The following is a 13,051-nucleotide window of genomic DNA, read 5'->3' as shown; positions in this document are numbered from 1 at the left end:
TAATTAAGTACCATTCTTGCACAATAAGTATCCTGTTATACCGCAGGTACATGCTTAGTGTTACAGAAATTGGAAATATTGGTACACTTACGTTTGCATGAAACGGTGCCCTTTGTGAAGTCTTCGCCGAAATCATTAACAGCTCTGCACATGTACTCTCCAGAATCTTCAGCATAAACATATAAAATGTCAAGCGACACAAATCCCATGTCATACACGGTGCGGTATCTATGGCCGCTAGGTAACAGTTTACCATTGCGATACCATTCAATCCTTAGTTTTGGATCTTCTTTGGGCTCTACGCGGCATTCAAATCGCACGCCTTCTGATTCTTCGACGGTATGACTTTGGATCTGAGTAATGAATTTAGGTGGAGAGCTGATCACAGGCTCGTCTTTGGGAACATCGCTCACGCGACCTTTCTCGAGCTCTTTGATTTTCTCGCCACTCATGCCTTGTGGTAACTGCGACTCTAAAACAATATCGCGTTTGGCGCTGCATGTAATTCTTGCCGTAGTGGTGGCAGAGCCCCACCTGTTAGTGGCACGGCAGGTATATTCACCAGAATCACGTGCGTAGATATAATCGATATCTAGAGCAATAAAACCAAAATCATTCAGCATATGCACGCGAGAGCCAGTTGCAAACGGCCTGCCGTTGTGGAACCAGTCAATTCTCATTGTTGGGTCCCCGACGGGTTCTACGCGGCAGTCGAAGTGGATGGGTCCACCCTCAGGAACATCGACGTTATCCTTGATTTCCACAGTGAATCTCGGTGGGTTAGGTTTTTCATCTTCGGACATAATCTCCTCACGCTTGTGCAAAGTTTCTTCAAGCCTTTGAATACTCTCAGTTCCTGATTTAAAGTGAGATGGCAGTTGAGGTTCAAGAACAATTCCTTGTCTACCTTTGACTTGCAGTTTACATGAAACGGTCGCCTCACCGTGACGGTTTGTAGCCTTGCAAGTATATAAACCTGCATCTCTCTGATAAACTCCGCCAACTTCCAGAATGACGAAACCGAAGTCATTGATCGTCTTTACTCTAGAACCAGTCAACAACGGTTTTCCGTTGTGGAACCATTCCACTCTCATGCTAGAATCATTAATTGGTACCAAGCGACATTCAAAGTGAGCTGAAGAATTCTCAGTCAAAATGAGATCAGAAGGAGTGGTTATGAATTCTGGCGGGTTTCCGCTCTCCACCTCAGGTGACATCGAGTCTACTGTGCCAGTGTATCCTTCGAGCACTGCTATCTTATCAATAGTGCCTTCCATGCCTTTAGGCAATTGCGATTCAAGGATGATATTACGCTTGCCTTGCACCTTCATAGTAGCCGTAGTTACAGCTTCGCCAAAGTTGTTGTAAGCTCGGCATAAATATTCACCAGAGTCTTCTGGATAAGTGGGCGAGATTTCTAGAATAACAAATCCGAAATCACAGAACGTCCTGAATCTCGATCCAGCCTTTAGTGATTTACCGTTCCAGTACCACTCGACCTAGTAAAAACGTTAAAAATGTTAATAAAATATAACTATTTACTAAGTTTTTATATGCAATGCTTGCTTCAGATATAAGGAAGTAAATTATGAAGTTCAAAAACGCAAACTAAAATTATATTTGATTATTACTAAGGGTTTAGAATACGTACTTTAAGGTTAGGATCATCAGTTGGCGTAAGACGAGCCTCAAAGTGAGCGTTTTCTCCCTCTCGCAGGTTTTCGATATTAGATAGAGGTACAGTAAATACTGGAGCCTTTCCTCTTTCCTCCTGAACATCGGTATCTTTCCTTCGTATCATCGAGTCTTCCAACGTTTGTAACTTTTCTAAGCCACCTTCCATGCCCTGGAAAATAAAAATCAAGTAAATACAAATATAATCAACTTTCATCAATATAGTAACGTATGCATGCATTTAAATGACTTACCCGCGGGAGTTGCGAGTCCAAGATCAAGTTCTCTTTTGATGTGCATTTGAGTGTAGCCTTAGTTGAATCACGGCCCAATTTGTTGGTCGCAACACACTCGTACACACCAGAATTTTCTTCGTAGCAGTATAATATATCCAATATAACGATGCCAAAGTCATGGAATGTTCTATACCTATGTCCATGGGGAAGTTTCTTGCCGTTATAAAACCATTCGACTTTAAGGTCTGGGTCATCAACAGGTACCAATCGCGCTTCGAAGTGAGCACTCTGGCCCTCTACTAGTTTAGTTACATCCTGAATTTGTGTGAGGAACTTCGGTGGCTCTGCAGACGGAGTGGATGGCGTTTGTTGCTGTGCGCCGTGTAAATTTTCCAATTCTCTGATTTTAGCTAGCGAATCAGGCTGCAAGCTCTCCAAGTAAACTCCACTTCTACTGTAGCAACTAATTGTAGCTTTGGTGAAGTCCTCGCCATATTTGTTGTAAGCACGGCAAACGTATTCTCCAGCATCGTGGTTCTGCGTGTACGCTATGTCCATCACGACAAAACCGAAATCAGAAACTGTCTTGATCCTTGTAGAATGACGCAAAAGCTGACCATTGTGATACCATTCAATCTTCATGTCGGGATCGTCGACAGGTATCACCGTACATTCAAAATGAGCCGATTGCCCGTCTTTCAAGCCCTCGACATTTTGAATGTGTGTAGTGAATCTCGGTTTTTGTCCCTTGCTCTTATCTACGCACTCCAGTTTAACACTGATTTCAGCTTGTCCCCACTTGTTAGTAGCACGGCAAGAGTATGTGCCAGAGTCAGTAGTCTTGGTGCCTAAAATTTCAAGAACACACATACCAAAGGCGTATACGGTTCTTATACGATGACTCGCTTCAATTGTTTTTCCATTGTAGAACCATTCGATGACCATCGTTTGGTCACCAGTCGGTATCAGCGAAGCTTCATAATGGGCTATCTGTCCCTCACTAATATCTAATATATCTTGGAATACCGTTGTGAATTCAGGAGCCCTTCCACTATCGTCATCAGGTTTCTGACCGGGTTCTCTTCGAAGAGAGTCCTCAAGGTTTTGAATCTTTTCAAGTCCTTCAGTACCCTTTGGATGTTGTGTTCCTTCAATGAGGTTAGCCTTGCTGGTACAGAAAACGGTCGATGAGGTAAATGCTTCACCGTTTTTGTTGAAAGCCTTACATGTGTAAATACCACTGTCTCTTTCATATACATCAATTAAATCTAATGTCACAAATCCGAAATCACTAGTTAGTTTGAACCGCGAGGCCTGTTGTAATACTTTCCCATTGAAATACCATTCAATTTTCAGATTAGGGTCATTCTTCGGTTCAACTTGACCCTCAAGGTGAAGTGATTGACCCTCGACTAATTGATGCTCAGCAGCCACAGGGACGACCCACTCGGGCTTAGGATAGTCTGCGTCAGGTACGGAGGATCGTCTACCCTTTGCTACTCTGGCCTCTTCGGCCTGTTCTACGGCTTCCAAACCAGATTTGCCCTGAGGATGTTGTGTATCAAGGTAAATATGTTTATCTCCAGTACACCTCAAAGAACCAGATGTAGTAGCCGAACCCTTGCTATTGGTAGCCTTGCAAGTGTAGATTCCAGAATCTTCTTCGTACGTGTGTGTGATGTCTAATGACACATAACTGAAATCATGTGTTGCCTTGTTTCTGGTACCTGAAGGAAGTGGTTCATTGTTGAAGAACCATTCAATCTTCAGTGTAGGATCTCTAGATGGCTCGACATTGCATTCGAAGTGAATGTTATCACCTTCTTTGCAAACGATATTATTTAAATGCGAGATAAACACTGGGATCTCGTAAGTTGGCTCAGGTGATTCTGGTTTGGCAGCTTTAGGTTGCTCCAAGGCCCCAATCCTATCCAATGATTCAGGATGAAGGGATTCTCCAAGGAGCCAATGACGGTCTTCAATTTTAATTGACGCAGTAGAAACAGCCTCGCCCATTAGATTTGTTGCTTTGCATGTATAAATACCTGAATCGTCGATTCTAACGCCATTAATGGACAGTGTCACTAGGCCAAAGTCAAAGGTGCTCTTGATTCTCGATCCTGTTGTTAATGACATTCCATTTTTAAACCATTCTATCCTTAAGTTCGGGTCGGTGCGCGGTTCGACCTGAGCTTCGAGGAACACATGTTGACCTTCAACGAGTTTGTCGTAACTCTTTAAGTGAGTAGTGAAGATCGGCGCTTGTTGAACACCGGAGTCAATAAACATTTCAGGAACCTTATTCATTGCAGCCTCTTTAAGTTGAATCTGTTCCCAAGATTCTGGGCGCATTGCTTGGTCAACAATAGTAGACTTTGTTTTAACTTTTAGGGACGTCGAAGACACTGTGCTACCCGCTCTATTGATAGCTTTGCACATGTATAAACCAGCGTCTGCCGCGACAACGGAATTGATGTCCAGAGTTACAAAACCAAAGTCATGCGTTGTACGGAATCTTGATCCTGTAAAAAAATACCACATTAAGGATGACTCGCGTTAGACCGGACCGTGTCCGGGCCGGAGCTTCCGGCGCATCGTTTTCTATGGAAAGCATCACGTGATCACCTGCCATGTCATAGAAAAGTAAGCGCCGGAAGCTCCGGCCCGGACACGGCTCGGTCTAACGTGAGTAATCCTTTACACTAAACATCACCAACAGCGAAGTACTTACTCGAATTCTTATAAAAAGTAATTTCTAATAAAATGATACTTACCCATTTTAAGTTCAACACCATTGATGTACCACTCAAATCGAAGGCTAGGATCGCCTACTGGCACCACGCGCGCTTCATAGTGAGCATGCTGTCCTTCCCACAACTCCGAAGGCCCTGTGAGAACTTGAGTAAAGATGGGCTTTTCAAACTCTCTCTCAGGTTCATCAGGTCTTCTCTGTGAAGGCTCTTCAAGACGTTGAATCTTCTTCATACCCTCGGGATGTTGAGTTTCCATTTGGATGGCTGCCTTAGCTATAAATGAAATAGTTGCGCGTTTTAGAAATCTGCAAATTTTTATACATACCTATATAAATAAACATTGTTTTGATAAGTATTAGACTTACTCTTAATTTTCATGGCAGCAGTTGTAACTGCCTCTCCTAATAGGTTTGAGGCTCTGCACATGTACACGCCCTCGTCTTCGTCACGCACATGAGTAATAGTCATTGATACGTAACCAAAATCGTGGGTCTTAGTAATCCTGGAACTATCTTCGATTAGCTTCTCGTTTCTGAACCATTCCACCTTAAGAGTCGGGTCCCCGACTGGGATAAGGCGGCAGTCGAAGTGCGCTGTTTGTCCTTCTTGTATGTTATCAATGTTCTGAAGTGGCTGAGTAAATACGGGTCTTTGCCTTGTGACCGGTTCTGGAATTTCAGGCCGCTTAAACGGCTCCACAGATTCTAGTTCCCGGATCTTTTCGAGACCCTCGGGACGTTGTGATTCCATTATAATACTGCCTTTTGCGGTTACTGTCATGGATATGGCGGACGTACACTGTCCGAGAGCGTTAATTGCTTTTACAGAATATTCACCTGCGTCTTCTGGCACACAGTGCTGGATATCCAAAGACACATAACCAAAATCAAAAGTGATATGGAACCGTGAGGCAGATTGCAGGGCTTTACCATTGTGATAAAATTCAATACGCAAGTTGGGATCATGAATAGGCTCAACCTGGCATTCGAAATGCGCAGTCTGGCCTTCATATACGTGAGTTGTTCCTCTAAGCTCAGTGACGAACCTAGGTATACTGATCGTGGGCTCTTCGATTTCCATCCTGGTGTGATGACCTTGTGCCTCTAATTGTCTGATCTTCTCAAGGCCATTGGGATGTTGAGTGTCCAGGATGATACCTCTGAGACCTGCAACGATTATTTAATAAGTGTCTTATATTTATATAATACTTCAAAGTTATACTAGGCTATAAACGCATACATATATAAACATACCTGCAACCTTCATAGTACAAGTGTTAACCGCTTCACCCAGCTTGTTGGTAGCTTTGCACATGTAAGTGCCAGAGTCTTCAGAATAAGTGTAAAGAATATCTAAAGCGACATAACCAAAGTCATGAGTCGTTCTATATCTGTGACCAGCTCTAATCTTTTTACCGTTAAGGAACCACTCGATTTTCAAATCGGGGTCGTTAATTGGCTCAACTCTGCATTCAAAGTGAGCCCTATCTCCTTCTTTCAAATTTTCAAGACTAGTTAGAGCTGTAAGGAAGACCGGTCGTTGACCAGGTTTTTCCTCTTCAACCGCTTTCGGTCTCTCAAATCGTTCAAGTTCCTGTATTTTTTTCAACCTTTGCTCATCCAAGGTATCGAGGTAAAGACCAGCTTTAGCTAGAAAGAAGAAAGTTAAGTAAGCAGTGTACAGAATAAAGCTTAAGTGAGAAGAATGATAATTATTAACCCTAATTTTACTTACCATCAACTTTTACCGAGCTCGTAGTAACTGCTTCACCGACGGCATTTGTAGCCTTGCACATATAAGTGCCGGTGTCTTCGGAATAAGCATAAAGAACATCAAGTGCGACATAACCAAAGTCGTACGTAGTCTTGAATCTGTGGCCCTGTGCGACCGGCCTGCCGTTGCAATACCACTCTACACGCATGGTTGGATCGTTGACTGGTGTAAGTGTTGCTTCCAGGTGGACTGGGTGGCCCTCGGCCACATGAGTATTTTTGAGTGGTTTGCCAAACTGAGGCTTCTCTGCCACAAAGCTCTCATCGCGGACGACGCGCTTATTTCTGCTCTCGTCCTCGAGGTATTGTATCTTCTCCAGTGCGCTTTCGTGTTGTGTGTCTCTGATTATAGATTCCTTAGCTGCAAGTTAATGGTAACATAGGTATAATACTCGTATTTATGTATTTGAACATTAAGATTTTATATGAGGATATGAAGTCAGTAAGGATGACAAATGTTGTGACACGATCAATCGATGTATAAATATGAGCCCTAACAAAGATATTTTTGTATATAATTATAACAAATAGATTTATTTATTCTTATCTTCGGTAAGGAACTAACCTATTTGGGCAATAATAATACGAGTATACTTACATTGAACGCTTAACTTGATTGAAGAAGTAGCTTGGCCCAAGTTATTGATGACTTTGCATGTGTACTCGCCAGAATCTTCACCGTATACTTGAAGGATGTCAAGAGCTGCGAAACCAAAATCATACGAAGTGCGGTAGCGATGACCACTCTGAAGGACCTTGCCGTTGAAGTACCATTCTACACGCATGTTCGGGTCTGGGTATGGCTCGATCCTGCACTCATAATGAGCGCTTTGGCCCTCAACTAGTTTTGAAGGTCCATTAAGTTGAGTAACAAATCTAGGCGCCTGGTTGATAGCAATATCAACTTCCTCTCTGCGCTGGTAACGGGTTGCGCCTTCCAGTTGTTGAATCTTTTCTAAGGCACTTTCGTGTTGTGATTCAAATTGGAGTGATGCTTTGGCTGTAAAAGTAATTACAATTGATAACCTAGTATTATTTTGAGATGATATCTTTGCTGAAATCAGGGTTTTATCTACTGTCACTCTTGACTTGACTACTTAAATTGTTGTTTGTTTTGTTTGTTGTTATAAAAAAAATCATGTTATGCAATGTTGTTTTAGACTTTAATAATTGAATGCTCTAAGAAGAGAGTCAAATTAGCAATGTACAAATTGCAGAACATTTCCAAAAAGGGGAAACGTTCTCGAGAATGTTCTCAGAATATTCCTGCAACATGGAAATTATTGTTTAAACAAGAGAATATACTTGAAATAAAGTTTAAATAGGCATAACTTAAAACTAAATGTTATTATGCATATATTATTGACTATTACAGTTAGCTATTTTGTTGATGTGATAAATTTACCAATAAGTTGCTTAAATTCTCACTTTATATCAGAGAACATTTCGACTTTCGGCAAATTTTTCCAAATTTTTTTTTTAGTTTCATTAGAATCTAGAGGCCTCTATCTCCCGCCATGCCAAATCTCAGCGCGCTCGGACCAACTTGAAAAAATTAAAAAAAAAAGTCGGCCATTTTGTTGTTTTTTTAATGCAGTTTGTTTTGTCTCGGGGCCCTCTATGACATTTGGTCGAGCACCCCCCACCTATCACGCACCGTTTAAAAGTTGCCATACAAAATAAAAGTGGCCAGCTTTCCCGCAATTGTAGCATTTTTCCAAAAAAAAATTTTTCATAGGTATCTAGGGGACTCCGAGATTCCGTGACCAAAATTTCAGCGTGCTAGGACAAAATTCAAAAAGTTAAAAAAAAGTCGGCCATATTGAAAAAAAAAATGGCGGCGTCAAAAACTGCCAGGGTCCCTCTATGACATTTGGTCGAGCACCCCCCACCTAAGTCTGACCGTTTGGCCGGGCCGTCATACATTTTTCTGACCGGAAGCGGACGACCAAAAGTTGGAATTTTCTGGGGGTAAGGACTACACCTAAACTATCGTGAATATTCATGGTATAAACTACGATAAATAAATAAATTCTCGTTCTCGAGAACATTCTCAGAAGTTACCGAGAATTTCTCATGTGGAAAGTTTCGCAACTTTGGAAAGTTCTCGTGCGTGCATTGCTAAGTCAAATACATAAAATGAGAAACGAATGTTATATTATACTTTACAGCAACTTTGCAAGTAAAATTAACAATTCTGTAATGGTACTTACATTGTACGAACAAGGTCGAGGATGTTACAGCCTCACCCTGCTCATTTATAGCCCGGCAAGTGTAAGTTCCAGAGTCCTCAGGGTTAACGTATTTCATATTAAGAGCGACGTACCCGAAGTCATGCATTGTCGTCAAGCGGTTAGCTATTAACAAAAAGTAGTTTATGAATATTTATGTCAACTGCATAGTGTATAAATAACTCTTATACTTATAAATACTTACAAGCTTCGATAGGGACCCCATTGCGCAACCATTCAACTCGAAGTTTCGGGTCACCTACCGGAATAAGTCTAGCTTCAAAGTGTGCGGCCTGGTTTTCGGCTACCTTAATATCTTTCATGGGCATTGTAAATACCGGAGCCTGAGTTATAAATTCATCTTGGGCACTGTGCCTCTGGTATCTTGAGGTATCTTCTAGCTGGTTGAGCCTACCCAGAGCTCCTTCATGCTGCGACTCCAAATAAATTGATTTCTTGGAATGTACAATAGCAATTCCAGAGGTAACGGCTTCACCCAGTGCATTGATAGCTCTGCAAGTGTAAGTTCCAGAGTCCTCTGGTAAACAAGACATGATGTCGAGAGCAACAAATCCGAAGTTGTTGGTCTCCGTGAACCTGGAACCACTCTTAAGAGGCCGGTTGTTATGGTACCATTCAACTTTCATAGTGGCATCAGAAACTGGAATCAATCTACACTCGAAATGCGCACGCTGACCTTCCTTGATTTCAATATTCTTCAGCGATGTTGTGAAAATAGGTGCCTGGGTTGTAATTTCATCGACCATGTCTGATCTTTGATATTTAGTTCGGTCTTCTAGATGCTGAATCTGTTCCAGACCGGCTTCATTTTGTGTGCCCCTAACAATGTCTGCTGTTCCACGACAAGAGAGCCTACAGCTGACTTCGTCAGTTCCGACATGATTAACTGCTCTGCACGTGTATACTCCGGAGTCTTCTGCAATTAAGTCAATGATATCTAAGGCTACATAACCAAAGTCGTGAATTGGTCTGAATCGGTGTCCAATAGTCACGGGTTGACCATTCTTAAACCATTCCACTTTCAGATTAGAATCAGTTACTGGTTCCAATTTACACTCGAAGTGGACGTGATGCCCTTCTACGACATTTTCTATTGATTTGGGCTTAGTCACAAACTGTGGTTTGATATTAATAGTCTCGTCAATCATTTCGGACTTCTTATAACGAGAAGCATCTTCGAGGTACTGAATCTTCTCGAGGCCCGATGGATGTTGTGACTCAAAAATAAGGTCCTTCTTTGCGATAACGCGTAGCGCACAAGAAGTAACAGCTTCACCGAGTTGGTTTGTTGCCTGACAAGTGTAAACTCCGGAATCTTCAGGATACACGCTTAACAGATCAAGAGCTACATAATCGAATTCATAAGCTGGTCTAAATCTGTGGCCAGTTTTAATCGGTCTGCCATTGCAGAACCAATCCACTCTCATGGTCGGGTCGCCAACTGGTTGCAATCGACATTCCAGATGTACGTTTGTTCCCTCAATAGTTTCAACGTTATGTAGGGATCTTGAAAATTGTGGTGCCTGCATTACTGTTATGTCCTCTTGAACTTGCCTACTTCTGCGAGCAGCATCCTCGAGCATTTGAATTTGTTCGACAGCTTGCTCGTTCTGAGTCTCAGTCAGAATATCTGATCTTTCGATGACCCGTACCATCGCTGAGGTGTGAGCTGAACCTAAGTGGTTGACTGCCCTTACTGTATATTCACCGGTGTCAGTAGATGTAGCGTGAATAATGTCTAGTGCCACAAAACCAAAGTCATAATAAGTCTTAAATCTGGAACCGACGGTCACAGCCCTTCCATTGTGGAACCATTCAACTCTCATTGTAGGATCACCCATAGGTTCTAATCTGCATTCGAGATGGATATTTTTACCTTCTGATACAGGCGCTGGGTCTGATAGCGGCTGTACGAAAATGGGTTTCGACTTTGAAATTTCTTCAATTTGATACATTGGTTCCACAAATTTGGACTCTTCAAGGTGGCGTGTTTTCTCATATAGGCCACGATGAATACTTGATGTATCAATACTGGACCGTGCTGTAATAAAAAAAGTTAGTTTTATATTTCAAATAATAATAATATTATGGTAAACAACATTACGGGCTACTTACTTTCTACTACCATTGAAGTGCTCAACTGAGCTTCTCCAGCAGCGTTGCGAGCTACAACAGTGTACGTTCCGGAATCTTCGGCTCGAACGCTGGATATATCTAAAGCAACGTATCCGAAATCATGATAAGTCTGAGTACGGTTAGCTTGTTTGATTTGCTTTCCATTGAAATACCATTCCACAGACATAGTCAAGTCACTCTGAGGCTCTACTCTCGCTTCGAAATGGGCACTTTGACCTTCTACAATTTTATTTGTGCCTTTCAAAGGTCCGAGAAAGCGAGGTTTTGGAGCTACTTTCACTTCTTCTTCAGATCGCTTCGTGTATCTGCTTGTATCCTCTAGATGTTGAATCTTCTCGAGACCTCCTGGGTGTTGCGATTCCGCAATGATATCTTTCTTGGTTACAATAGTGCAGTGGGCACTAGTAGTTGCCTGTCCGAGAGCATTGTAGGCTCGGCAGGTGTAATGACCAACATCATGTACAGTCACTGACTTAATTGTCAGTGCTACATATCCAAAGTTGAAGAATGTTGTTATTCTTGAACTAGCTTCCACAGGACGTCCGTCCTTTAACCATTCTACCCTCAAGGTAGAGTCCCCCACCGGCTCGAGACGAGCCTCAAAGTGGGCAAATCCACCTTCTTTAACGTTCAGCTGATCTTTAATAGGTGTTTTGAATTCTGGTCGTTGTGTACTTTCAGGTACTTCTTGATAATATTTAACATTTTGCTGTTGCTGATATGCTTCTAATTGTTCTGTTTTTTCTATATAGCGCCTTTGTTCCGGTATGCCGAGATCTGAGGTGACCGTGCTTCTTGCCGCTACTTTGATGGAAGCGGTGCTGACGGCTTCGCCCAGTTTGTTTACAGCTCTCACAGTGTACGAACCTGCATCTTCAGCCCGTAGGTGCATGATGTTAAGGGAGACGTAACCGAAGTTGAAGATTGACGTGATTCGCGAGCTGGCTGTAATCGGACGACCGTCTTTGTACCACTCCACTCTCATGTGCGGGTCGCTGACCGGCGTCAATTGAGCTTCAAAGTGAGCGTTTCTGCCTTCTTGGAGTTCGCCAAGTTCTTGCAAAGGCCTGATAAATTGAGGCTTCTGTGAAATATTTTCTTCAACTGACTCTTGGTGCTGATATCTAGAGTAATCTTCTAATTGTTGAATGTATTGAAGACTTTCCGGGTGTTGGCTTGTCCTTTCAATGGTTGCTCTAGGTGTAACTTGCAACATTGCTTTAGTTTCGGCCATACCGGTTGCACTGACAGCTCGGCATGTGTATTCTCCACTATCTTGAATGTTAAGACTGAGCATATCTAGAGAAATGTATCCAAACCTGAATATTGACGTGAATCTTGAACCTGGAACAAATTTATTATGAGTTAAGAAAAGGGACATCAAGAAATAAAACAGTAAGTAGTAAATTAATATTGATTACTCATTTACGAAATATATCGCAAAAGACACGAATACTTAAATACTCACTAGCTTCGATACTTTGCCCATTTCTCAACCATTCTATCTTCATCGTTGGGTCGCCGACCGGTTCTATTCTCGTTTCAAAGTGAACCTTGCCACCTTCCATCTGTGTTACACTCTTCAGTGGCACGATAAACTGTGGTGGAGGATAAACTCGGTCTTCCTCACCCGGAGGAACGTAAGGTCGTGCCCTTTCCACGTGCCTTAAGTAAATAATCTCTGGTCCAGGAGCAGGCCTAGAAATAAATTACAATGAGAGAAATAGCATTTGAAAAAAAAAATTGTACAAGCTTTTATAGCTAACTGTACTTTTTTCCACAAGCAATTAATAAACAATTCTAACAAGACCAATCACAATTAGTTTGCGTTGTTTTATTACAGAGTTCCCATGGCCACCTCCATGGTCTCCATCATCACATCAGCTCCATTGCATTGAGATTGCATTGTCATGTAAAAGAAACGCACGGATCGGATCATAGGCCACGACTGACATAATTTGAATTCAGAAAACGAACTACTATTGACGACCGGTCTGGCCTAGTGGGTACTGACCCTGCCTATGAAGCCGATGGTCCCGGGTTCGAATCCTGGTAAGGGCATTTATTTGTATGATGATACAGATATTTGTTCCTGATTCATGGTTGTTTTCTATGTATTTAAGTATTTATATATTATATATATCGTTGTCTGAGTACCCACAACACAAGCCTTCTTGAGCTTACCGTGGGGCTTAGTGAATTTGTGTAAAAAAAATGTCCTAATAATA

The 13,051-nt window shown here is 42.1% G+C and overlaps 1 protein-coding gene across 4 annotated transcripts in view; it reads right to left on the bottom strand.

The window, feature by feature from the left end:
* Positions 1-13,051, bottom strand: part of LOC134678295 (titin) — a 145,764-nt gene that overhangs the window by 106,878 nt on the left and 25,835 nt on the right. For all 4 annotated transcript variants that reach the window (XM_063536789.1, XM_063536788.1, XM_063536786.1 and 1 more), the window contains exons 3-14: positions 12,292-12,521; positions 10,803-12,167; positions 8,872-10,728; positions 8,649-8,792; positions 7,034-7,435; positions 6,398-6,796; positions 5,917-6,312; positions 5,029-5,829; positions 4,685-4,936; positions 1,929-4,432; positions 1,652-1,846; positions 92-1,499 (exon numbers count right to left, since the gene is read on the bottom strand). In XM_063536789.1, the coding sequence (XP_063392859.1) occupies positions 92-1,499; positions 1,652-1,846; positions 1,929-4,432; positions 4,685-4,936; positions 5,029-5,829; positions 5,917-6,312; positions 6,398-6,796; positions 7,034-7,435; positions 8,649-8,792; positions 8,872-10,728; positions 10,803-12,167; positions 12,292-12,521 (9,953 nt within the window). The remainder of the gene's footprint in view (positions 1-91; positions 1,500-1,651; positions 1,847-1,928; positions 4,433-4,684; positions 4,937-5,028; positions 5,830-5,916; positions 6,313-6,397; positions 6,797-7,033; positions 7,436-8,648; positions 8,793-8,871; positions 10,729-10,802; positions 12,168-12,291; positions 12,522-13,051) is intronic.

This window comes from Cydia fagiglandana, chromosome Z (genome assembly GCF_963556715.1).
Source record: "Cydia fagiglandana chromosome Z, ilCydFagi1.1, whole genome shotgun sequence".
Classification (NCBI taxonomy): domain Eukaryota; kingdom Metazoa; phylum Arthropoda; class Insecta; order Lepidoptera; family Tortricidae; genus Cydia; species Cydia fagiglandana.
This window is presented reverse-complemented; position numbering and strand designations above follow the sequence as displayed.